Source organism: Alexandromys fortis, unplaced genomic scaffold (genome assembly GCF_014885135.2).
Source record: "Alexandromys fortis isolate MF-2015 unplaced genomic scaffold, M_Fortis_MF-2015_v1.1 scaffold_10, whole genome shotgun sequence".
Classification (NCBI taxonomy): domain Eukaryota; kingdom Metazoa; phylum Chordata; class Mammalia; order Rodentia; family Cricetidae; genus Alexandromys; species Alexandromys fortis.
The window spans coordinates 21,659,666-21,687,087 of NW_026067895.1; the positions used below are offsets into that span (position 1 = coordinate 21,659,666).

The 27,422-nt window shown below is 44.5% G+C and overlaps 1 protein-coding gene across 2 annotated transcripts in view; it reads left to right on the top strand.

The window, feature by feature from the left end:
* Plce1 (phospholipase C epsilon 1) overlaps positions 1–27,422 on the top strand; it is a 262,100-nt gene that overhangs the window by 169,666 nt on the left and 65,012 nt on the right. For both annotated transcript variants that reach the window (XM_050157296.1, XM_050157303.1), the window contains exons 5-7: positions 20,476–20,621; positions 21,967–22,225; positions 23,725–23,930. In XM_050157296.1, the coding sequence (XP_050013253.1) occupies positions 20,476–20,621; positions 21,967–22,225; positions 23,725–23,930 (611 nt within the window). The remainder of the gene's footprint in view (positions 1–20,475; positions 20,622–21,966; positions 22,226–23,724; positions 23,931–27,422) is intronic.

Below are 27,422 nucleotides of genomic sequence, written 5' to 3' on the forward strand. Positions count from 1 at the left end.
GGGAGGGAGAGAGAGAGAGAGAGAGAGAGAAAGAGAGAGAGAGAGAGAGAGAGAGAGAGATACAGGGTCTCATTGTGTAGCCTGAGCTAGTCTGGCTTTGAACCTGTGTCTCCCTTCTGACTGCTAAGATTAAAGGCATGTACCAGCATACCAAGCCCAGTATACTTTCTCATAAACCTATCTCCTCTTCCAACATAAAGAGAAATAGAAATAACTCCAATATCTTTTTTCCCCCTGAAACAGAGTTTGTCTGTGTAGCACTAGCTGTTCTGGAACTCACTCTGAAGACCTGACTGGCCTCAAACTCAGAGATCCACCTGTCTCTGCCTCCTGAGTGTTGGGATTAAAGGTTGTGCCATCACTGCCTGGCCTCCAGTAACACTTTGCCCCACTGAAAAATCCTCTCTGAAGAATTTCAGTTTCATCTTGAAATTTCTGACAAAATATATTCATTGAAAAGCTCTTGGGCTTTGAACTTAATAAGCCTTACACGAAATATTTATTATCAGACCAATGGCCTGTTTCAAAAACAGAAAGAAATATGTAGAAGAAATTGTTTTTTCTTTTTTTAAAAGACAGTAGATCACCATTTCAAACATCGGGCAGGAAACCAAGGCTTGTCCTTCTTCCAGGTTAAAGACAAAATCCAGCTTGGCTATAGCCTGTTCTTTCAAATGTTCCTTAGTTTTTCCTTTCACCTTAATGAATAAGAGCAAATAACATCAACTTAAAAAGGTTGCTTAATGCGACTGTTGAACGTTTGTTTAATACAACTGCCACACGTAGAGGAGGTCTGCACAATAAATAACCTGGACCTTTTACCAACTTCATTCCTGAAGGCAAGCACCCTGCCCCTGCTAGCCAAGGTATAAGTCATACCATTAAAGCCTGTGTAACAAATCACTCAACCCTCGCTTTCGACTGAGCTTCCTGTATGGAAGGTTCTGGCAGCATGTGTTGCAATCAGATCTAGACGGGTCTGAATGAGCCAAGGCTCCACTACCACCTTGTAGAAACTGGGGCTCACCCGTAGTTCCCTCCCTCTCACACCCTCTTGTCTAGTTTTTTTTCTCCTGGGTGGCCCTTGTACCCAGTATTGCTCTCTAGATTACTTGGCAAGGTCTCTGCTCAGCTCACCATTTATACTTGGTGACAGTGTGAGGAAACCCTGGTCGGTATAATCAGTACAGGCACAGCAGCAGTGGGCGGTTGCCGTGGCATGCATCCACTGGCTTGTTTTATCGTAACTGTCTCATCACAGCGGCCATCTGAAACCGCACCCCCAAAGCAGCCCAATCCAAGGAGTCGAGGCTGTTCACTGCATCCATTTAGCATCTCCCCTAACTACTCTGTCCTTCGGGTTCTCTTTGTGATTCCTGCCTCCTTGGTAAAATGAAATGGATTTGGTCTATGGCAGTAGCACTAACTCGACTCATAGCCACACTCACTCCAATTAGCAGTGAGAATGCTCAGAGCTACAGCTGTGCTCTATGCCTTGCCGCTCTGTGAAACCCTGTCGCGTGCTCCCCACAGTCCTAGCTAGAGTTTTCCTCGTATTGCAGATGGACTAAGCTCAGGAAGTCACCAGACATGTGTGGTAAATGGGAGAGCACTTACAGGAGTCGGGGTGGTATGTGTGCCTCCAGAGCTCCCGTACAGAGGGACACTACAGGTGTCTTGTGGGTCTGTCACATATTCTGCTCCCAACTGTGACCCTCCTCTCTACAACACCTTCAAGTTCCCATCGGCCATCCCGAATATTTATCTACACCGGCATTTCTTCTGGAGTCCTTTTACATACACCATGCTTTTCTATACAGCAAAACAGGAAGGTACGAAAAGGAATATTTACTTCATCTTGCAGTTCTATGGAGAAATTATTAGCTTATATCCAACTCATTGTTTACAAGTGGTGTGGTAGTCTAACCTGCCTTTGTGTGCCTGTGAGTGTGGGTGGCTCTGGAGGTTGAATGCATGCTAAGCATCCTTGAAATGAGACATAGACTTCTTCGGGTTACAATCAACTAATTGTCTCTTAGTTTCTGAATGAGCACATACATTTTGAGACCAAAATATAATGATCAGGGAGGCCTTGACTCCTAAAGCTGTCTCATCCGTGGCATCCTAACTATCCCCACAATTCCATGTGGATTTGCTAAGATGCTGGATCTGAGTCTCCATATGAAGAATAAAAGACATAAGTAGGCTAGGAGTGTAGTTCAGTTGGGGCCTCACGTTTGGCTGCCCTTCCCAGGAAGAGAGCAGAAGACAAAACAAGTGCAGCAAGCAGCACAGCATGTGCAGGCGAAAGACTTGTTAGTCTCTAGTTTGAAACAGTTCCAGAAAACGAGAAGGACAAGAAGCCTCAGACCCTTGCCAGTTCTCCCACCGACCAGCTGTTTTCGGCTTTAGCAAAGGGAACTTGGTTGGTCTTTATTTCCCCTTCCTGTAAGTAATAATTGGCAGCATCAAACTATTGATGTCTTATTTATGTTCCCGTCTGTTTGTAAAGGGGCGGGGGGGGGGGGGGGAGTACTTTGAGGGAAGCTTTCAAAAATCATAGGATAAGAAGTTCTAGAATTTTGCAAATAAAAAAAACAGATGTAGCCAAATACAAAGTTGGTCAGAGTTATCTGAAAACCTAGCTCCTCCCATCCCCCCCAAAAAGATAAGATGATGGGTAAGGTTGTTTTTTCAAAAAGAAGAGGGGAGTGAAGGGGGAGAAAAAGAAAAGGAGAGAGAGAGAGAAAAGTGGCAAAGAAGCAGAAGCATGCCAAGTCAGAGTCCATGACGCCTCCTATAGTTCCTGGAGATGTGTGCCCTGTGGCTCACGGCCGATGTCTTCTAGGAAAGAAGTATTGTAGGACAAATGTCCCTTGGACCGTGTCTTGTCTTGAGTCTTTGCAGAGGTTGTAGCTCAACACATGACTCTAAGTACTCGGATGCGCTGATCCAGGCCTGCCCAGGTATGCTGCTCTCTGACTGTCTTCTTGGCCAAGGGATGAGGCCTGGAGATTCTAAGGAATGGATGCCTGATGTGAACCTTAGAGTGTCTTCCTAGAGTTCCATATGCCTTACCCAGAGTCTAGACGAGTGTGATATGCTGCAGACAGTTTAATATTGATATTTCTGGAAAGGTCTCTGGACATAGAAATGATTTAAAAGATAGATTATTAAATTTACTTTAATCCAACAAATGGTTAATCTCAAAATACATTGGTATAGATTTTGGTTTATTGCTACAAATTTAAGGTCAATTTTGTTATAATATATATATATATTTCTACTGTTGTTAAAGGTATTATGCTTATGTAGCTCATTTAAAAATATAATGTATAGTTAAGAAATACAAATTAAGAGTCATCTATAATAGTCAAACTTATAGTCATGTTAGTTAGGTTTTCCAGATATGCAAAGATATATTTCAATTAGATAAGTAATCTCCGAATACTTCAAAGACCTATAGAATATGGCATTTAAAATGTTTTAAGAACCTAGACTTTTGGGGGCAGAATATAGCTAGGTGGGAAGTTCAAGGGAGAAAGATAGCGCCACCAGAGAAACAAGATGTGAGGTGACAAGCCACGAGCCTCGTAGTAAAATATAAACTAATAGAAATGGGTTAATTTAAACGTAAGAGATAGCCAGAAATAAGTCTGAGCCATTGGCCAAACAATTACAATGAATATTAAGCCTCTGAGTGGTTATTCGGGAGCTGGCGAGCAGGAGAGCAACCTCCAGCTGCAGTCTTTTACCTGCTAAAGCAGCCCGGATTTGTAGGTCACACTTCCTACCAGCTTTCCAGATTCCTGGCCACTATTCTCTTGAAGTCAATGAACTGAATTTTTGTGGTAACTCATAGTAAGGTGAGGAGGGAGGAGACTTCATTTCCTACTGTATAAGATGTTATATTGTTGGATTTTTTTTTTTTCCTGAAAGCTTAGATTACTTTCTATGAGGAAGCCAGGGATGGGTATGGGGAAAGGAAAGAGAATGAGATGCAGGATCATTGCATAGAAACATGTCTGAAAAGGTCTGTGTAACACATGAAGCACAGCCATGTCTTGTCACTTTGATGTTGTACCACAGGTAATTGAATGACTAAAGAAATGGACACAGCAAGGAGGATCAGCTGGCAAGGGTCTGGTGGTAGATGCTTCCTAGCCACCTCACCTGAGAAATAACCTACTGTGGTTCCTTTAAACCCTGCTATGCTGAGGGCAGCATCCCTATACCCTTTCCAAGATGATCAGTCCCAAGTATACCTCTGGGTCCCCTGTCAACTGGAATTCCATTTCAGAGGTAGGCTGCCAGAGATGGCTCTCCTGCTCCAGCCTGGCTGGAAACAAGCTCTTCCTGTCTTTGTCAGCCAGCCAGCAGTTGCTGTTTGAGGGTATGCCTGGAATAGCATCCATTTGGTCATTCAGTCATTCATCCAGAAATGCTGACCGAATGTCATGCATTGTTTTAGGCTCAGGGGTCCTGTAATCCTGTAGTAAAAGCTAAACTAAATGGTGACCCTTGTGAAACTCACATTTTAATTAGATGGAGACACGATAAGTTGCAAAAATACATGAATTGGGTAAGACCAGGAAGACACCACCTGGTCAGATAAAGAAGAGTCGAATTTCCAGCTGGAAAAGGGGTCTCCATCATCTGCCCTCTGTTGGGTGCTGTCGGCAGTGACGCAGCCAGTCTCATCCACCACTTTCCCAACATCACCTTAGTCTGGTCATGAGGATGTTCTGCCGTCAGAACAAGGTGAGGGACCATTTTACAAAATGGAAGGCCAGTAGGCTTTGAAATTACATGAGAACAGGAAACTGAAGGGACAATGGCAGGATTTTAGGTTGGAAGAGACCAAAGAAACCTAAGAACAAAATGCAACTGCCAGTGACTGCCACATCTGAGAGATCGCGGGAAAGCGAGCTCACGGAGAAGTCATAATTCTCATTTAAACCAGACCGTCAGCCACTCCTGTGCACACCTAGATTCATGAGACTAACTCGGAAGGCCTTTACCAGGACGCTTTCTCCCTTCTCCCCATCTGTTGAGTTAGATCGCCAACTGTAGACCCTACAGTGTAGAGTGTGAGCTTGGGTATTTTTTAGTCTTTCGCCAATGGTTTTCACATGCACTGCATTTTAAGCATCCCTGTTCTCCAGATGGCACTGCCATTTGTAAAAGTATCCACAGCCATTCTTCTCAGACGTCAGAACACGGACTAGAGAGTCAAATCAATTGCCAGCACAGTTCTGGTTCTGAGCGCCAGCCTGTGACCCCAAACTAATACTGTAATGCAGGCATGGAATGTAAGTAAATATTTCTGGCTCACATTTCAGGAGTTTTCTAGAACATTTAAGTGGATTTGAAAAATACTTTTTTAAAGGATTGTTTGTTCAAATATCCTTCTCTTAAAAAAGATAATCCAAAAAAAAAAAAACAAAAAAACAAATATCCTTCTCTTTCCAATCCTTGTTTGGCACCGAGTTTAATCAGATTTACACTGGTAAGTGTTCACTGTGAGGCTGTATGTTTCTTTCCTTCCAGGGCATGTAAACTAGAACATCTGGGTTTTATCATTAAAATACTAAAACAGGTCCACTGACTTTAGGAAATTTAGGCCAGATTTTATATGCCACAGGTGTTGGGTGTATTTACTAGAAGGCTGGGTCTACTTATTTGGAGTTTAAAGGTTAAAAAAACTATACATACCCATTTTGTTTCTGCAAAGTTTTTAGCTAAACATTTACATTTTTACTACACCGCCAAGCACTTAGAAAAATAGGAGGAAAGAGAAAGACGTTTCTTAGTTAGCTTTTCATGAAAGTGTAATTCTCAGATATTCTTCGTTTTATATACTTAACTCTCATCAACCTATAGCAAAAGTTTCTTTGGTTTTCCTCTTGAAACCTATAAATTTGTTTCTGGTATCTCTTGGACATAAAAGCATTATTCTTTATTAGTTTGTTTCCCCCCTGTCTTATGAAAAATATATGTAAAATCTGAAGCCTGGGCTCAGGATAACGTAGGCATATTCCATACCCGAGTATGGAATGATGCCATCTAGCAGAGAGCTCAGGAGAGTACTACACAGCCAGCAAGGGACATGTAATACGTTGTTTGAAATTCGTTGTTACAAATGTAAAGAAACACCACATGACCCGTAGTGGCCTCCCCAATCCCAATGGCACAGTTAGACATCCTTGGCTATGCAGCTATTGCTAATAGCGAAGTTGGCTAAGCTTCTTGCTGTGCCTCTGTGGCTAGAAAGGGCTTCTCTGTTGTTTCCTTTAAACCTGGTGTCCTGCTCATAGCCCATCTTTAAGCTGAAGACAAGGAGAGAAGAGTAAGAAATGGTATTGCATGCTCAGTAAACACGAGAGCTGAGCCAGCACCCCTGGTTCCCTTCGGCACCTAGAGCTGAACACCTACCCAGACAACAAGCCCAAACCACAGTCTTCTGCTGTTTGCCTTCGGCTTGAGTATTTTTTCCAATCAATAGATACCGTTTTCTAATATTTCAGTGTTGCGTTTGTTTTGGTTCTGTCTGTTTCTGTCACCTACATTCTAAACACTTACCAAGAAAATGTTTCTTCAAAGGGATTGCCTGAATCAGACATGAAACACGTCTTTACCCCTGAGGCTGATATTCCCCGTCTCTACAAGGAAACAAGGCTGGTGTTTGCCTCCTACACGCTTTCTTGTCGGGATGTGTATAACCCTTAACTGTCAGGCACAGCAGACAGCCCCTGCCCTGCCCTAGGGGGTCTGTCACTTTCACAGGAACTGTCAGCAAGTCCCTAATCTGTCTTGATTGACTGCCCTGAAATAAGCAAGCAGGCTTCCACTTAGCCCTTTGAGTCCTGCCTGCTGATGGCTCCAGCCTCCAGAACAAATGTCCTTCCTCTGCAGCTCTGATGCTTACGTTAGCCTGCGTAGGGCCAAGGTTTTGAGCGTCTGCAGCTCTTAACCCTGAGTGTACCCACTGAGTCCCTACTGCACTGTGGGTGGTGACAGCTGTGCCCTACCATTTTGAAGTAGATCTAACCAGAAGGTTCTCCGGGGCCTCTTCCTGCTGCCTTCCCCCGCTTAGGAGAGCATGGGAGTTTTCTTCCTTTGGTCTCTCCCTTTCTCCCATGGGTAATTAGATGAACGGTGACTGCGCCATTAATTCTGTCCTGTTTTCCCTGGAGCTTCCCTTCTCCATCCTCCCCCATCCTCTTCCTCCCACAGCCAGTCTTGAGGGCATAGCTGGTCTTCCTCCCTGGCTGGAGCTAGAAACAGAAGTTGAAGCCACAGCAGACCTGGAGTACTGCAGACAGATCTGCTTCCACAACTGCCTCTTGGGCCCTCCAGAGCTGCGTGCTGGCAGCTCCTGAGCAGGGCACCCTTGTTTGTATTGCCTTTTGTCCTAGGCTTTTCCTTGGCATTGCCACTAACTCAAGTTGGTTATCTACAGCAGATGCTGCCATTCCCAACCCCCACCCTCGTTCTTGCCATCAGATCTTCCCGACATGCACCATTTCTCCCAGCAGAATGTGTCTATGTCTGAGGACCCACAGAAGGAGGGCAAATGTATCAGGGCTTCTTCGGAGATAGTGGACATTCAGCAGGTGATGCCAGTATGATGTCCAGAGTTAGGAGGCCTGGAGTCTAGGCCCAGAACTGACATTTGCTGAGTGACCGTTGCAAGACACTTAATTTCCCCCCCCCCCCCCCGTTTGTCTATCAGCCAAAGAAAATGAGCTAAATAATATATAAAGCCTTTTTAAATAGAAGCATTCTGAAGTCCTTGCTGATTAGTTGCTATACCATAGCATAAGAGCCTGGAAATAATTGCTTTGTTCTCTGGGTACTTGCGTCATAGTTGTCTTGACTATGAAACAGTAGCAACCTGTGTGCCTCAAACACCTTTTTGCATTACAAGGAAAACCTTCCTTGGTATCTTGGACTTAGAATTTTTCCAATGGCACACTGATTCTGAATTTGTGGCACCAATCTATAGGGGGAGGCCACTTGTTTGTTTCCAACTGCTCAGCCATGAAATAATCACACAGAAACTATATTATTGAAATCACTGCTCGGCCCATTAGCTCTAGCTTCTTATTGGCTAACTCTGACATCTTCATTTAACCCATCTCCATTAATCTGTGCGTCTCCACGAGGTCGTGGCCTACCAGCAAAGTTTCTGGCATCTGTCTCTGGTGGGGCTACATGGCTTCTCTCTGACTCTGCCTCCTTTCTCCCAGCATTCAGTTTAGTTTTCCCTGCCTCGCTCTGTTACCCTATAGCTCTGCTATAGGCTCAAAGCAGTTCCTTTATTGAGCAGTGATATTCACAGCAGACAGAGGGGAATCCCACATCACCAACCATAGCACACTATGCTGCCCTCCCAACCTCCTGTATCCTGGCAGGAGCCCTGGACCGTATCCACGTCAGGTGCAAGGGGCTAAGAGAGACTCCAGGCTCATGTTCCAAACTCTCCTGGCTGCTGGAAGAAAAAGAAAATCACATAGCCACAGGAACAGGGGACACAGAACTAATCTTCCTTGGAGATTCATCTCCCTCATCAGCATCTTAAACACTCCAAGAAATCCTGCCAGGAAGAAAAGCTTTTTTTTAAATCCCAGCGTTTCCTGGACTTATACGCCCCAGACGCTTCTTTGCAAAATGTGTAACATCTGGCAGAATGCGTACCCTGGAGCGTAGTTTGCAAAACGTTACGTCAGCACACTGCTGACCTGTTGTTCTTCAGAACAGGATGGAATAGCACCTGCTGCTGGGCTCTTTACTGAGGGCCCACTACCTGGAGCACATGGCAGACTTCTAAGTCGTCAGGTCGAGTGTCTGTCCATCAAGATCTCAAAATCTAATGCTACAGAGGGACCAGCGCATGTGAACAGGCAGCAAATGGGAGAAGGGAGGAGTGTGAAGGCACTGGTCCGTTGTTTGGTAGTCTGAACTGCTTTCTGTGCTGCCCGCTGCTAGTGTGGTTGCTGTCCCTTTGCTTTGCTCCACCAGGGTATCGAAATCCACAGTCTCACAGCACACTCACTGTCTGTTTTACAGGAGCTGGAACTGCTGGGGAACTCCACAGAATTGTACCTTGTGCTAGATAGCCACAGTTCTGTTGGTTTTTACACAGAATTAGAATGTGTTCTTTCTCCCCCAAAATATGACTTCCACTTTTTTGGTTTTTTTTTTCCTTTTAAACAATTTGTTTATATTATGTGGGGGGGGGCGGGTGTTTTGCCTGCATGTATGTCAGTGCACCACATGTGTGGCTGGTACCCACGGATCTATAAGAGGGTCAGATGACCCCGGAATTGGAGTTACAAATGATTGTTAGCCACCATGTAGATGCTGGGAATGAAACCCAGGTCTTCTGTGGTGCTCCTAATTGATGAACCGTCTCTCCAACTCCTACTCTCAGTTTCTCTATAGATTATTGTCTTATTTATTCATTTGTTGCTGCTGTTGTCTGTTGATATGGGGGCTCACTGTGCTGCCAAGCTTCTAGAACTTGGGTGCTAGTGTGGCCCTCCGACTTCAGACTATTTAATAGCTGGGTCTAAAGGCATGCGCCATCATGCCCAGCAATGAGTTCCTTCTCAAAAATCAGGGAAAACATTGAAATGGCAAGTGTCAGGTGGACGTTTGAATCCCAGCTCATCCAAGCTATACCATACTCCCATGCAATTAATCTTTCCAGGACCCAGGACCTGGAATCCTGGGCAACAGTGTGTGACTTCCATGTCTTTTCAGAGCTTCTTTTTCTAGCAAGCCTTATCTATATGTCTCCACATTCTCAGTCAGTGCCTCAAGCTGGCCTCCTGCTCATCTGCCTCCAACCCCTCTCTGCCAGTTTTATTTAGACCGCCTATTGATGTCCCCTTTTGTGTGAGAGAGAGAGGTGGAGGAGAGGGAGAGGAAGAGACCTCAGTTCCAGCTGCACCCTGAGAATTACTAATACGGTAGCTATCAAACACCCAGGAGTGAATCTGGGGGCTGGGGAGAGGAGGGAGAGAGTGTTAGTATATGTGCTTGTTTCTGCATATGTTCATTCATGGAGGCCAGACTTCGATGTCCAGTGTCTTTTCTTGATCACTCTCTACCTTTAAAAACAAACAAACAAATACCCACATTTGCTTATTTACATATGTATGTGTGTGTGCTCATTTGCCAGGGCACTCATGTAGAGGTCAGAGGACAACTTGTGGGTATCAGTCCTCTCCTAACATGTCGGTCTCGGGGATCAAACTTGAGCTGTTAGGCTTGGCAGCAAGTGCCCCTACCCACTGGGCCACCTGGCCGGCTCTCCAACTTTATTATTTGAGACAGGGTCTCTCACTGAACCTGCAGCCCGTCAATTAGGCTAGGGCTGGCTGGCCAATGAATTACAAGGGATCTGCCTATCCCTGCCCCTACCCCATCACTGGTATTACAGACACGCACCCTGGACCCCTGGCTTTTTACATGAGTTCTGTGGATCTGAACTCAGATCCTCAAGCTTGAGTGACAGGCACGTCACCCACGGAGCCGTCTATTCAGCCAGATTGGCAGGCTTTTTATGAAGGTTTTTCCTGTCCTCCTTCTGCCTCCCTTTTCTTCCTCTTTCCAGGACTTTTTAAGAGACATGCAGAATGGTTCCTCTGAAGGCTCCTATCCTTGGGAAGTCTCTCTTTGTCAAGCAGAGGAGCGAAGCTGCCGTGTTTCCATAAGGTCCACAGTGTGGCGAGGAAGCTGCTCATTGTTTTTAATTCTCAATACTGGCTGGCATTTATTGAGATGTACTTGGCGCTGTGCACTGGAACCTTAGCATACATTATCCCTTTTATTAGTCACCATACCCATTAAAATAGAGGCCGTTTGATTATGCCTAGTTTATAGGTGAAGAAATTGAATCTCAGGGTAATTAGAAAACTTGCTCCAAGTCACAAAAATAATGAGAGACAGAGCCAAGAAATGAGTATTCCTGCTTTTGACTCAAAGTCCTGTGTTCTTGGCCATCTGGTTCACTCTTCTATCTCTTTGCCCATAGAAAGAGAAGCAAAGAAGCTGAGATGTGCTTCATCACATTTGATTCCCCCATTGAGTCCTGTGCCCAGATCACCCTACATTCATGTACTGCACAAATTGGCTGGTCTTGGTGGTCTATGGCAGCTCCCCATGTCTAGAAGGGCTGGAAGAACATCTGGGGAACATCTGCCAACACATGCAAACTGTTTGTTCCTTCCCCTCCCCGCTTTCTGACTGCTTGGTCGGGATTAGCCCCCACCACACTGCTCAACATCTGTGTAGCCGGGTGAAAGTTTGCATTTTAAACCAAGTGACATACAGACTTTCTGGACTCTCTTTGGCTTATGTGCGGCAGGTGTTTCCCTGCATGGGGGCTTTTGAGGTTCACGGCATACCTCCAAAGCTCCTGGTCCTTCTCAGTAATCCTGGCAGGCAAACTTCACTCATTCCCTTAGCCCAGGAATTCTGGCCTCTGGCCAATGGTTTCTCCAAACAAGAAACTCAGCTAGGGGACCTCTGAATGGGTCCAAGACATTCCAGGAAAAAAGAGAGAGAGAGAGAAGTCTTCAATTACCTTTATTCTTCAGTACTAAAGTGTCTCGGGAAAACAGAATCTTCTAGCATGAACCAAATTATCCACCAGCCTTTTTATGTCCTGACTTCCTGTATGTATTTCCCCAATACCAGCCTTCTGGGTAAAGAGCAAGCTGACAGATGATTGTGATGAGACACCATCAGGTCTGGGGTCAAGGACCTTGCCTCACTTTGAGCACCACAACCACCAGTACACTGGCCTGCCTTGGTCCATGTATTGTCTTCTGAGAAGGGCAGAACTAACAGGGAGTCAGCTGTTGTATTTCACGCATAACACATAATGAGATGCTTGTGAGCTTGTGCCAGACCTGTGCTGGGAGACATGAGCAAAGTAATCCTGCTTCTCCCATGAGGGATAATGGTCACTGTGCAGGGTAGTAAATGCAGCAGTAAGTTATTTTAGCACAGAGGGACTCTTCGCTCTCTGAGAGTTTAGGGTAGGCTTGCTAAAGTAGATGCTACAGGAAACCTACTGGATGGAAGGATGGAGGTGAAGGAGTAAGGGACAGGAGATAAGATGGGTCTGATGAGGTTTTGAGCCCTCCTGAAACATATGTCCAGTTCACTCTTATATATTCTTAACGAGAGATGCATATTTGAGTCTGACTGTAGAGATGGTAGGCAAGACCAAGCAGCGTGAAGGGTGGTACCCATGGAGAGGACAAAGCAAAGAGATTCAAGATGAGTACAGATTAAACATTAGAATTCCAGAACCTACTCATGCCAGCAGAGTCCAGGGTGGGGAGCTCTTGGGGCAGGTGTGGATCCTACTTCTGCCTGTTGCCAGCTCTATGAGGGAACCTCTCTGTGTTTCAGTGTTTTATAAGCCAAGAGAGAGATAGCAGACCCAGCACGAGCTCTTTGAATCGTCTCTCGGGATGAGTTGTAGGCTGGACTCTCTTGCATGCTTTCTCCCACACCTCCTTACTTCTTCAAGACTCTGGAGCTCAGGGAGTCCCTGCCCTATTCTTGAGGCCAGACATAGAAGGGTGACCAGCCAGGGTCATTATCAAGACCAAGTGTCACAATCCCAGATATTCAGCGCACAAGCATTCTGTTTCTAAAGGAGATCTGACCAGCTACCTTTCTCAGACCTTGTAGCCTCCCCAAAGTCTTTGCTAAGAGGCATTTTTTTTATTAACATGAGCTCAGAATGTCTCCCAAAGGTTCAAAGCTATAATTAACTCACTGTAAATTCCTGTAAGAGAAGATGGGAGGTGTCAGAACCTGGCAGTTTAAAAGCGCAGCTTTCATTTGGATCATTCCTAGCTTATAGGTGGATAGTCTTGGGACATGCTTGTGTAGCCACTCTGAACTTTGGGTTCTTCATCTTAAAGTGGTAACAAGACTCATATCAGCTTGCAGGGCTGGGGAAGTAGAAGTCTTGTGCTTTTCATAAATACATGTTAACACATCTAAGCTATTATCCTTGTAATTGTGGTCTTTAAAACCATGCATAGAGACACTGGCCCTGTAGCTTTGTGCTAGAACATAAACTTAATATTCATATGGCTTTGTCTTTGATCTCTAGCAGCAAGGAAGATCCTGTGAAAAGAAAAAGTTTCATAAATAACCCTCACGTGGGATCAGGCTAATTTTGACCTCACAGCTCCCTTGCTTCAAGGCTTTTCATGGAAATGGTAGTTATGGATTTTAATTCCATCATAGTTAAATGGGATGAAGTGATCAAGGTCCTATCCTAAGGGTATCCATACATGCTTTTACAAAGTAGGGTGTGTATGAGATGAGGCTTACTTTTGAGCCCCATTTCATTATTAGCTTCAGACTGAATGCCTCATTCAATTCCACTGGGCGTGGCAAGAGAGGAGAGTAATGCTACCTTACAGCTGCTGGGGAGTCTCCCAAGCCTGCAAGGCTAAAAATGATGCTTGCGGATCTCAGTCAGAATACATTCTGTAGTTGATTTGAGTCACTGAGTAACTGTGGATGCAGACCCAATTTCTGAGTAATTAAGGCATTTGTAACTGAAGGATTCACGAATAAACAACAACACTTACTCCAACAAGGCCTTTGAAATAATGTCACTCTCTGTGAGGCAATTTTCATCCAGACCACCACAGGAGGGCAACCGGGACCCAACACTGGTAGAAAAATCAGACTTCTAGAGATGCAACTTATGAATGGGCAAAGGGGACCTTGTACTCATCCAATGAGCTGACTATTAATTGATTTGTTGTTTGCGTGATTTTTTTCTCCCTCAAGGCTCCAAGGGCTAGTTTTATTTTCTCTGGTTCAGCATGGTGCATGGTACACAGCAAGTATTTATTAGAGGGAGAATCATCTTAAACCAAAAAATACTTACCAGGAGTTTATCTGCAGTCACATTTTGGCAGCGACTCAATAGAAAACTGCTCAAAAGCCCCCCCCCCACAAAAAGCACACACACACACACACACACACACAGAGTTGTTGAAAAGATTCAGGAATGGCTGGGTCTAGGAATCTGAATGAATGAGACTGGATAACGTAAAACTTTAAAATGCCTTTCTGTTCCTAACAAGGAATGAAGAAAAAGTGACCCGTGAGTTTTCCCTGAGGGAGGAACTGTGCCCTAGGTGCTCCTGAATTCTTCGGGTCTGGCCCTGTAGTTAAGAAGGGAGACTTAGCAGTTCTTTCTTCTGGTCTCCGAGGTCCATATCTGGAATTCAGCCTCCCCATCTCTCACATAACAAGATTAATCGTAGCCATAGCAGCAGCAGCTGCCATGGTCACCCAGAAAACATCCGCCCAGCTCTTGTCTATGCACGCAGGGCCTGCTGAGATCTCTGCTCTCCCATCTCACTCTCACGATAGCTTTATGATTTTTGTTCCCATTTTACTGAGCAGGAAATTGAGGCGCAGAGCAGTTAAGCAGCTTGCCTCTGAGACTTGACCAAAGAAGCAGCGGAACTGGAGGTCGAATGCAGTTCTATTCCCCTCAGACACCTGTGATTTCCACCCCTGCTTCTTGATGCCTCTCTCTGGCTGCTGCTTCTTCCCAGCTCCAGGTGGACCCAGTAGTTAGTACAATGAGGAGGCCACAGCGGCTGGTCTGCAGTGTGGGACTATTTCACAGAGTTCCGCTCTGCACCCAAGGTAGAGTGCCGAGAAAGGACACTGAGCCCCTGTACCCATTCCCGGACTCTGGTGCAGTTAGGAGTCACCATTGAGTTTATTTGAAAATGCAGGTTCCTGGGCTTGGCCCATCCCTGCTGTTTGAGAGTCTGATTTCTAAGTCTAGATGAGACCTTGGGATCGACATTTGCAGATGCCACGGTCACCAGTGACCCCCCATCTGGGTGTCCCACATTTGAGGAGCTCAGGGTAGACACAGGTGTGTGCAGACACATATGTAGGGGGCACAGGTTAGACACAGGTGTGTACAGACACATATGTAGGGGGCACAGGGTAGACACGGGTGTGTGCAGACACATATGTAAGGGTGCACTGTGGGCTGCCTCAGTCTGTGGAGGTTGGTGATGTGCATACTTTACCTAACTACTGGAGCTGGTGTTCGACTTTCACTGGCTTCTGCTCATTTCACCATTTTAGCCCAACTTTTGCCATCAGAGTGACCAGATACCCATTGCAACACATCTTCTTTCTGACTAACTTTACGCTGGCATATTCAAAAACTTTTTGGCAAAAATTCATCCGTCTCCTTTTTCTTGACCTGGGAATAGCAATAGGAAGCTCTTAGGCTTTTCCCACATATAATTCCTGAGCTCTGAGAATCCTCCCTACCCATGGCCTCCTGGGACTCTGGATGGTCTGTCTATTGGCCAGAGGCACCAAGCATCCCTGTTCTGGAAATGTGGGAAAGATGGTCTCTGTCCTTGAGAACTCAGGGTCTGCTGAGACAGACAGCAGACTCCTGTGAAAGTCAGGCACACAAATACAACAAAAATAAACTAGACATACATGCATGTGGCAGTGAGAAGCCAGTTGAGCACAACTGTGGCCTCGAGGTCCTGCATTAAGTCAGAGAGAACGGGATGGAAGGTGCCAGGTGAACCACCGAGATTGCCTTTTCAAAGGAGGCATGGATTGTTCATTTATTTATCCACTTGTTTTCCGATTCTCATCAGACTTACAGAGGGTAGATCTTAGCTAGTGGCTGAAATGTTTGTTTTCTGGAAATACAGCTGGCTCAGTATCTGCCTTCATGGGGACACAACACCACATGTGCCCTGGGGTCAGAGTGGGGTGGGCACCAGAACACGTACACGTAGTCCAAAAGGGAAACCAGTGATGCCTTAAAAACAGTGATGTTTTTGTCAGGGTCCTAAAAGTGGGCTTGCCTGTCTTCTGGGGCCGAGAGCACAAGAACAAGAATTCTAGATTTGGCCTCCCCGATCCTCTCTTCTTGTCTTGTGTACCAGTAAATGGACATTCCAGATCCCAGGTCAAGTCTGTTCAGATACCACTGCCACCCAATGGCCCCTTATGTCTCCAGTCAGGAAGACTGAGACACATAAAAGGTGTTTTGTGGACATGGAAATAGGTTTGGTACCATCTGGTCACTAAACTGGGAGGTCTGGGTCTACAGAGAAGCAATGATCTAGAAGGTAGATTCTCGGCCTGTGGACAGTCATGTTTTCTCTACTCACAGACTCCCATTAGAGGGGCAACAGCTGGACAAGGGACAGTGGGGACCTTTCTGAGGTATTAGTCCCAGAGGTAAAATCTTGATGACAGATCGAGGAGAAGTTCTTCCTAATGGATAAGTAGACATGAGCCAATAAGTTGAACATGAGGGAGCCTTCCATAGGAGGTGTAGCATCCCGAGGTCTCCAAGATGGGAAAAGCCTGGCTTAACTCTAAAAATAGGGGTGTGAGAGGAGATGAGGCTGGAGAATGGATGCGAGTCTGTGGGTCAAGAGAAGGATCTGACTGTATAGAAGACATAGGCATAATGGACCAGTGAAAGATCATTTGAATACTCCAAGAACATTCCTTCCTGGTTGAACTATGATGCAGCCAATATGATGCAGCACTTGATGTGGGAAGAGAGAGCAAGATGTTCAGTTTGGCTAGGCCTACAAGTACTGAAAGGGGCGTGACAAGGATGATGATGATGATGATGAAAATGATGTCACACATGCTGACATACAACTTTAATTATACCCACTGGGGAGGTTGAGGCATAAGGATTGTGAGAACAAGGACAGTTTAGACAAGTTACTGAGATTCTGTCTCAAAGTAAAGAATGGCCAGGGACATACGCCAGTGGTTGAGTACTTTTCTAGTTTATGAAAGACTCTGAAGTCAGTCTCCAGGATAGGAGGAAAGGAAGGTTGGAAGGGACAATGAGGGACAGAGCAAGGAGGAAGGAAGGGAGAGAGGAGGAGGGAGGAAGGGAGGGAAGGAAGGAAGGAAGGAAGGAAGGAAGGAAGGAAGGAAGGAAGGAAGGAAGGAAGGATGGATGGATATATCTAGAAAGGAGCAATTGTAGAGAAACTGTAGGCTGTAGGCATGGCCCAGGGGTTAGGATCATCAGAGCAAACCCAAGCCTTCAGAGACAAGCTTTTAAACTGAGGGACTGGAGAGATGACTTAGCAGCAGGGAGTGCTTTTTGCATAAGCCCTGAGGGATCTGTCCAGTGCACATACCAACAGAGAAACTCACACAGACAGGCACATATAAATAACTCTATCAATAAATCATGTTTATGTATATATGAACTGGCCCAGAATCTGATTCTCTGCTCATTCATGCTGTACCACTGAAATTAGGTAAAACAGTCTCCTACAGGTAACTCCCCTGCACTCTGGGCTCTGGGTGTTCCCTATAGTAGAGTAACAGTACTGTGAGCGATTTCATGTTTTCCTTTGTGACTAATGTCCTGAAACTCTCACTAAATTGGCAGCACGCTTCCCCTCTGCTTGGTAAGTGTAACTGCCATTTATGTTGTGGGCAACATTTGATACCACCAAAAGTTTTGTCTCTATTTTTTTTTCATTTATCTTGTTTCATTATTAACACTCTCACCACTTAGCACCAATAAAATCATAAATACACTATGCTATCACAAGATTGCCCTTGCAGTTTGCAACTTGATGTGGGGTGTGTGTGTGTGTGTGTGTGTGTGAGAGAGAGAGAGAGAGAGAGAGAGAGAGAGAGAGAGAGAGAGAGAGAGAAAGAGAGAGAGATTATGATAACAGTGCTTATATAATCTCAACAGCTAGGGGCCCTAGGGACTCACACTCAGGCTTGGAACAGTTGGTTTAAATTATGTTTCCATGTGAAATACAGTATTGCTATTTTTTCCCTAGCATGTGGGAAAGTGTATGGGAAATGATTTGACTGATAGGAAATAAATCTGTGTGCGTGATCAGGATTGAGACACAAAAAAGTAGTGGTCTGTGCTGCTCTGAGAGGAGGCCCCTCCTGGGTGAGCGTTAACCCTTTCCACTCACTACATGGCAGAAATATTACAGTGACTTTCAGTATGAAAGGCCCTAAAGCCGCAGGACTCAGACAGCCCCTGGCCTCAGGCAGGAACTGGATGACTCGACTCTTAGGAACCATTTTCAGTGTTCAGGACCCCATTTCTACTTGTAAAGAAAATTTTGATTTGGTTCCCCATTCTAGGTTAAGGTCCACCAAAAGCAAACCGAGCTAAAGGAAGAATTGGCTAGTAGCACCAACCGCGGCCAGTCTCTGTTGGGCAAATACCTTCTTGGTCCGGCAGGGCCAAGGTTTCAGGAGGGAAGCAAGGCTTGGAGACCAAGCAGAGGATTGCTTGCAGCTGCAGGAGAGCTCAGCTCTGAGACCCCCCCGAGAATTTCCTAGGCGAGCAGAACGGGGCGGACTGATTCCAGATCTGTTCTGATTTTGCATGCAGCTGGCATCCTCCGGAGCAAGGAGCTACCAGAGCATACCCAGAGCCACCTGGGCATTGGAGCAACAGGTTTTACTTCACCCTGTTTCAGAAAGAAATCAGCAGCTTCTTACTCCAGTGAACCCACCGCCAGAGTACAGCCCTGCCCCATTGCCCTACTTGTTTCCTTGGCGGGGTTTTAAAAAAAAGGTGTTGAACATCCATCCTCTACACTGTGGTTTGGCTTGGGGTTTTGATGGTGATGGTTTTTCTTTAATGATCTTGAGGGTACAGTTCTTGGTGTGTTTTCCTTTAATTCTGTCTGTCTGTCTCTGTGTTCAAAGGCAAAGCTCCAAACTGAGCATTCAGGAGGGTCCCCCCAGGAAAGAAATAAGTAAAGAAATTGTCACCTTTCATGAGCTAAATAAGAGCACCAAAGTGAGAGCCGAAGTCTTTAAGAAGTTATTTCTCCTGAGACATGTATTCTTTTGGTTTGTTTACTTTGTTTTGTTCTGGGTCTTGTTTCATTTCTTTTGTTTTGGTTGCGATGCTGGGGTTCAAACCCAGGGCCTGGCACACCATAGATTCTAGATCTGAAAAACTGCCATTGGGCCTCCCTCTCTGGTTGCTGCCGACACTAAGTGTTATTAATTCTTATTGTTTCCATTTGTGGGCAGTGTGTTCTCTACCTTGAACTCCTATTTCCTCAGATGTCTGGGTCACCATGAACTCTTCAGGCCTCTTTTCACACAGGCTGAAGAAAGAGTTGTTCCTTAGGTGTCAGCTCTGTTGCTGACCCATATGCAACTAATATCGTCAACAACAGACAGACAATTGGTCACCCTCCCGTGAGTTGGCCAGGGTGGAGCAGGCAAGTCAACTTAGTGGAGAGCAGTGGCCAAGCACCAGGATGAACAATAGGAAAATAATCTCAGAGCAGGAGGAGGTGACCTAGACACTGATGCCATAAAGGGGGTGTAGATGGGAATCACCAAGTTTTATACGCTGGACTCTGTGGTAGAAAAAGCAAGTCACAGTAGAAAAATGTAATCTGGAAGCCAGCAAACATGATATTTCCTGTGTGCTCACTTGGTGGTGAGGGTTTTATGGGGCGGGCCACCAAATGTCAACCCCTAGTCCAAGGTAAGCCTTTGCTACCTATGGCCTGAGGATCTTCAGCTGGCCTCGTGGATCCTCACCCTCCCTAACTCTGGACTATTGTGAGAGATAAGTGAGGTGGGATAATGGAGCACTTAGAATAGCTCCTGCTGCAGAAGCGTGTTTACACTTCTCATTGTTTTGTCATTTGGAGAAGATAATAAATTAGTATGTTTAAGAGATTGTTCAAAATATTTTTGTACTTTTTTGCTTGGTACCATCCATTCTAATTCTGTTAAGATTTTTTATTTATTTATGCATATATGTGTGTATGCATGTGTGTGTATGTGTGCACACATGCACAAGAGTTCATGCCACGGCATCCACGTGGAGACAGAAGACAACATTGGAGAACTTTCATTCTCTCTTTACATTATGTGGGCACCAGAGATGAAAATCAGGCTGTCAGACTTTGACGTCAGGTGCTTCTACTTGCTTAGCTGTCTAACAAGCCCTGATATCATATCATACATTTCATTGCTTGATAAGGGTTTTCAACTTACGGGCTAAGTACAATGACTGAATTTAATCTTCACGTCCATCAGCCACATTCCATCAAGAGTATCCATGGGGGATGGATATATATATATATATATATATATACATACATACATACACACATTAGAGTTTCAAGGAATCATGTAGATCAAGAGGGTTTTTATTTCAAGATGGATATGAAGATGTAAACAGATTGACTTCCCAGGGGGCATATCAAAACAGCAATGGAGCTGGTTTTCACGTTAGAGCTCTCTGCTTGCTTCTTTTCCAGGTCCCAAACTGACTTTCTTTTTAATCCAAAAATAAATAAACAAACAAACAGTGTTTATTGAGTTTCCCAGACATGTCTTCAGTGAATGCCTCCCCCCACCATCTTCCAGGTGAGTTCCTGGGTGACATGGCTGATCCTCACAGCAGGCTCCATGGAGGAGAAGCGGGAAGTCTTCTCACATCTGGTACATGTGGCCAAATGCTGCTGGAACATGGGCAACTACAACGCTGTCATGGAGTTCCTGGCTGGCCTCAGGTAAGAAAGTATGGCGATCTGGACAGGTTTCTCCATCTACTTAGATATCTCCGAATTAATTCCCTGGGCAGCCAGCCAAATTACCAAGGTACCTAATTGGTAGTTATCACGAAGGAGAAATACACTACTTTCTTCCAGCTCCAAAGCCCTGGTTCCTTAAAGGGAGAGGAATAGAGAGGAGAGGGAAGGTATGGAGGGGGAAGAAAAAGGGAGGGGGGCTAACGGGGCAGGGGGAACAGGTGCTGAAGGAGCTAAAAGTACTGCTTGGCTGGCTGTAATTGTCTCTGCCCTCACAGACATAGGTGTGGATGATTCTCACGTTCCTTCCCAGTGACTCCCTGTCTGCCCACCTGCTTGTTGTGCCAGGGCATGATGACCTCGTGTGCCAGCTTTCTCAGCACTGTCGTGAATGCCTGAGAGAACAGCTTGGCTAACTAAAGCATGTTGATTGATTGGAGAGGAGGAATATTGCAAATCAAGAGTCAACACCATCTTGGGTTGTGTTTAGTCTCTTTTACATCAGTTTATTGTCAACCCCTAACATTGAGGTGACTCTTAGGTGAAACTTTTGGAATGTATTGCTAAGTTTCACAGATCTTTATCCTTCACTAGCCCTAAAGCTAAGAATATCAGAAGACAGCATATGAAATCTGTCCATCTCACCTACCTGCTATTCCCAGCAATATGTATTGATGTATGAGTTTGTTTTGTTCTGTGACTATAAAAGTTCACATAACCCATTCCATGGTGGGGCATGTCATTCAGAGGATTAAGAACCTATGTTTTTAGGTCATGTTCACTCATATTTGCACAGAATAAGCCATTTTCTTACATTCTTTGAAAAGTAGTCATTTTACATCAGTATCATCAACCTTATTTTCCCCCTGATAATACACTCAAGTCAACATATAACTTTCAGCTTTGTTAATTAGCCTTATTTCTATTTGAGTCTGTCCTATTTAATTTTTAATTTATTATTATTGTATTGTGACATATATGGAGATTGCATGCAGAGGTCAGAGAACAGTTTCTGGAGTTAGTTTTCTCCTTCTGTGTTTACTTGAATCCCGGGCCCCAACTCGAGTCCTCAGACTTGTGCACTAAGTGCCTTTACCCTCTGAAGCAGCCCTTACTTTGTAGTTTATTTTACATAAATAATAATTCTCATCATCTTGGGAAGTAACTGAAGACAGAAATCCTTAATAAACCAATTAATAACACAGGAAAAATCCCTAAGAAGGTTAAAGATAATGAAGTTGTATGGAATTCTGTCTACATACTGTAAGATACGTTGTCACCCCTTTGGCTTAAATATATATATATATATATTGTTTACTTGCAATAGGTCAAGGAAAGTTCTAAAGATGTGGCAGTTCATGGATCAGTCTGACATTGAGACCATGAGGAGCCTGAAGGATGCCATGGCTCAGCATGAGTCTTCCCTGGAGTACAAGAAGGTGGTGACCCGTGCTCTGCACATCCCCGGCTGTAAGGTGGTTCCCTTCTGTGGGGTGTTCCTGAAGGAGCTCTGTGAAGTGCTTGATGGTGCCTCCAGCCTCCTGAAGCTCTGCCCACGGTACAGCTCCCAAGAAGAAGCTCTGGAGGTAAGTATCTCCAAGTGGGCAACCCCCTGAGATGCCCTCCTGGTCCTTAGTGCCGAGAATCACTTCCTGAGTCTAGAGTAATCCTTGGTGTGTTGTTCCTGGGCAGCGGAGGTCCTTGAAAGTCACACAGAAAGCAACACCAGTGACTTGGAACTCAATATTGTTATTTTAGATTTAATATGACACCGTTGAACACAAAGGGGGAAATGTCTGTATTTTTGTTGTTGTTTTAATTTTAAAAGTTTGTAATTTTTTGCTATAGGGTAAAACTATCTATAATCAAAAAATAAAGTCAAATGAGAGCAATAACTTCCAAATCAGTGGGTAGAGTACTAGGGAAAACAATTGTTGCCTTCTCTTCATGCACGTAAGAAGATGCCAAGAGCACGGGTGCCTCAACCAGACACATAGGCTCTGACCCACCCCCCTAGACCAGTGGCTTCTGCTCTTAACTCCTGCCAAAGTGGAGAGGACAGTGTAAGCTTTGATCAAGACATTGAGTAAGGGACATAGAGAGGCTCAAAGAAATAAGGAAGCCTCCCTCTGTTTAAAAGTGAAATAAAAGTCTTTTTAAAATGGGTTAGGGAGGTGGTTGAGGCATTATGTATTTGGAAAGCTCAAGGCCAAATCCAGGGTCATTCACAGTCTCATTAGTGGACACACACACACACACACACACACACATGCGCACGCACGTGTGTACAAAACGTGTTCCTTCTTACTTGAAGTGTGAAGACTCATAAAACTTCAGCCTATTTCATGTCCCCTGAGAGCAGAGGCATCACTTGGTCCAGGAAGACTTGAGGTCCACAAACAGGCACAAGTGATACCCACTGGCTAATATTTCCTTGATTTTAGCAGCTGGTATTAAACGCCCAGTCAATGATGAGAAGGCTTTAGGAAACCTCCCACCTTCCGCTCTCCTCCGCTGCCTGCGGTGAAGAAGGAGCACTGCATCTCTTGCCTGGGCAGTGGGGCTTCCCGCTGATTCTGGAAGCTTCCTGGTCAAGATGAAGCCACACCAGTAGCTTAAAAACCACCAAGAAGCTACTGTCTTCCTGCAGCACACATGGACCAGAAAGCCAAAAGGCAGCTTTTTAAGTGTTTGTCTTGAGCCAGGTCACTTCATCTTGTTCCGTGTCCTGGTGCTCTTTAATCGTGGTTCTCTCCTCAATTCCCATTACAAGAATAAAATAGCTGCCCTTCCCTGTGAAGTGGCTAACCTTGTCCCGAGGGAGCCATGAGATAATATTGCCTTTTGTGTTATAAATTCAGAGTGCAGTTTAGATTCCTAGAGGTGCTGAGATTGTCGCAGCAAGAAAAGGGCAAGTTTTGGGATTTCACGTGGTGGGATGAAAACACAGGAAATAAAAGCTTTGTCTTGGAGTCTCTTGTAGTAAAGCAAGCACAGATGTCATTACCGCTGACAATTAAGTCTCCCAGCCTAAAATCAGACACATTAGGTTGCCACAGTGCATTCCTGAACTTTCCTCCTGTAGTTTGTAGCTGATTACAGTGGCCAAGACAACTACTTACAACGAGTGGGACAGAATGGCTTGAAGAATTCAGAGAAGGAGTCCACGGTCAACAGCATCTTTCAGATCATCCGGAGCTGCAGTCGAAGCCTGGAGATGGAGGAGGAGGACAGCTCCAGCGAAGGGACTGGCTCCAGGAAGAACTCCTTGAAGGACAGAACCCGATGGCAGTAAGTTCCCGCGTCGATGTGTATGCGGGTGGGTGCCTTTCTTCTCCTTACCATTGACTAGTCTTTTCTTGCTCCGTGGAGTTTCACATAAAAACCTAATGGAAACATTGTCCCCTAACCAAGGATCCTCTACAAACCTTACCAATTCAGAGTCTGAATTGGCCTTTCCCGTGTTTCTCCTTTGTTCTAAAATTATGTATATTTTACTTTTTCCATGAGTATTAGTTTTGTTTTTTAAGTGATAGTAAAAATTTTAGAAATGTATATATTAGTGGGCTACATATTATCCCTTTAAAAAGATGGTTATCTTGTCATTTCTAAAACATTAATAATTGGATTTCAGGATTGGAACCTCAATCTTGTATTTACTTTATAGTTTTCATAATGGTGGGTCCTGTTAAATCCTGGGTAGGGTGCTTGGGTGGATATTAAAAATTTTTTAACTAGGACTGGAGAGATTCTGTTCTTCCAGAGGTCCTGAGTTCAATTCCCAGCAACCACATGGTAACTCACAGCCTCTATAATGAGATCTGGTGCTCTCTTCTGGCATGCTGTCATACATGGAGACAGAATGTTGTACGTATAATAAATAAATAAATAAATCTTTTAGAAAATATTGTAAAATAAAATATCTGGTGTGATATTAGATACTCAGAAATTAGTACCTTCAGCGGCCTACCTGGGAACTGGGGTTGTAACATCTCATTTTGAGAGTAACACTGCGCCAGGGGATATTTTAGTTAGCCCCACATACCGGGGACCGGGGATCTGATACTTTACAATTGTTCAGTGATCTGATACTTTACAATTGTTCAGTGATCTGATACTTTACAATTGTTCAGTTGTTTCTTTTGCTGCTTATCACACACACTACAGTCTAGCCAAACATGGTCACCCACAATGAAATGAAAAACAAGAACTCGGTTGGGCACCTGTTGGCTTTTCTTGCCTTTTACACATAGCAGAGCCTGGCCCAAGGGGAGGAATACTTTCAGAGTACCCCAAACCTTTAGGTCTACTGGCTTTGCTTTTCAAGGTTTTACACGTAGTCAATCTTCTCAGTTACTCATCATAGCTGCCTTGGTCCTTAACCCGCGCGTGTATATTGTGGTGAGCTCTTATACTGACAAGGGTGGCAGTAGCTTTGGAAAAGGACTTCTTTAGAGTTAGGCTAGATCCTTGGGCTCTGTTGCCAATGTAGAAGTGAGCATCATTTATTTGAGTCTCTACTGTTATTTTGTTTTAAGGGAGTAAAGCTAACTCCAGATTTCTCCAAGGCCCCCCGGGCTTTCTTCCACACATCATGTCCTAGCTCTCTCCATCTTGAAGGAGTAGTGCTCAAAGATTTGCTATTGCCACCTTTGTCGTAAGCCTTGGCTGGAATGTTCAATTATCTCACATAAATATTTTCTATCAGTTCTTCTGTTGTTTTGCTGTGTCTCAAACTAGAGAACACTTTAATATGTTCTCAGTAGCAGGGTGCTGACATCAACAGAAATCTTTACGTGGAAACAGGGTCATCCACAAAGAAGGACATCTCTACAGGAAGTACTTCCCAGTCATTGAAATGACCTATGCCAGTCCTGTCTACCAGTCCACCACATAGTTATGTATCTGCCGCCACAAAGATTTGTGCATATTTACATGAATAAAAATAATTAAGGTTATTAGGAAAAAATGAAAATAAGAATAGGAAAAACTGTGTGATTATTTTGAGCAGCCAGTTCTCTTAACCTCTGAGCCATCTCTGCAGCACTCCTTCCCATCTTTTGATATCTTCTTCATTTCCCTTGGAGTTTTAACGTTTTCATTGTTGTTGAGGCCTTTCCTTGGTTAGGTTTTATTTCTTAGGTGTTTGGGAGGATTGTTTTGTTTGGGGGAGGGAGACAGCTCTTTGTTTGTTTTTGAAACAGGATCTCACTATGTAGATGTTCTGAAACTCACTGTGTAGACCAGGCTGGCCTTGAATGCACAGAGATACCTCTGCCTCTGGAGTGCTAAAATTAAAGCCCTGAACCATCATGCTCCACTTATAGGTATTTTTTAACTGTAATTCTGTTGTAAATGGAATCTTTTTCCTGATTTTTTTCTTCATAATTTCATTACTGACGTAAAGGAAAGCTACTGGATTTTGTACATTAATCTTTTACCCTGCTGCTTTGCAGTGTTCTTCTGCTTCTTTGTACCTTTGTACCTCTGGGAATTAAACTCAGGGGGCATTGATCTGAAATCTTCCTTCACCATTTTACCCAGTCCATCATCTCTGAGTTCAGATGTCAAGGCGCCTTGGAGGAGTGCTGACCATGTGTTAGTCTGCTGCAATCCATATTTCCATTGGGTTAAAAGTTGCTTCTGCATTTGTGTGGGCATCTTCTTATTGAACAGCTCACTTTTGAGGGCTTGCACCTCTAGTGTGGCTCATGTTGGATAGGACAAACAATGGTAGCCTGTCACCATAACACCAAACAATACACGATACAGACATCCATTAAAAAAAGGAAAGCCAACTAACATGTAATTCTTGACTATTAAGTCAGAAAATGGGGAAACTATCATTAAGTTTTGCTATTAAGTTAAATTTTATTTAGAATCAAAGTTGTAAACAAATACAATGAGGGAATGGGACAGGGAGAAGGGGAAATGGAGGAGAAGCAAAGTTATATAAACCAAAGAAAGGGAGAGCAGTCGTAGAGGAAAGTGTAATGGCGGGAAAGAGGGAAGAACTGGAAATTAGGGAAAATGAAGAAAGACTTCCAGACACTGAGAAAACCCATTGTCAAAATTAGGCAAGTAGGTAAGTGAACAAAAGAAGAGAAATTAAAATCTGAGAGGTTTCTGGTTTCTTGTCTGTTCTTGTTTTTAGCCAATGGGTACAAACACCACTAAAAGTGTAGTAAGAAGAAAAGCTGAAGCAGGGAGCTTCTCTGATGAGGGATGAGAGAAGCACTGATCTATGGGTATAGCAATTAATCAGTAACAGCATTATGGTGCTTGGTTCTCCACTAGGGCCCAGAGGACATCGAATTACTGCTGGGAGGGAAAACGTCAGTTTTCTTCATGGGGTGGCTCCAGGTATATAGAAGCACACTCCAGGGCAGGTGCCACACCTAGGACTAGTTGGCCAACACTAGCCGGTTTAGGGTGTGGGTGGCAAAAATTTGGGTAGGTAGGTGTTGCATGGAGAGCAGGCCCTTGTTCCATTCTGACCACCCGGCTAGCTTACACCCGAAATAATCACACAGAAACTGTATTAATTAAATCACTGCCTGGCCCATTATCTCTAGCCTCTTATTGGCTAACTCTCACATCTTGATTTAACCCGTTTTTACTAATCTGTATATCACCATGAGGCCGTGGCTTACCAGGAAAGATTCAGCATATCTGATTCTGGCGGCTTCATGGCCTCTCTCCCTCACTCTGCTTTCTTCCTCCCAAAATTCATTTCTGTCTCCTCTGCCTAAGTTCTGCCCTATCAGCTAGGCCAAGGTGGTT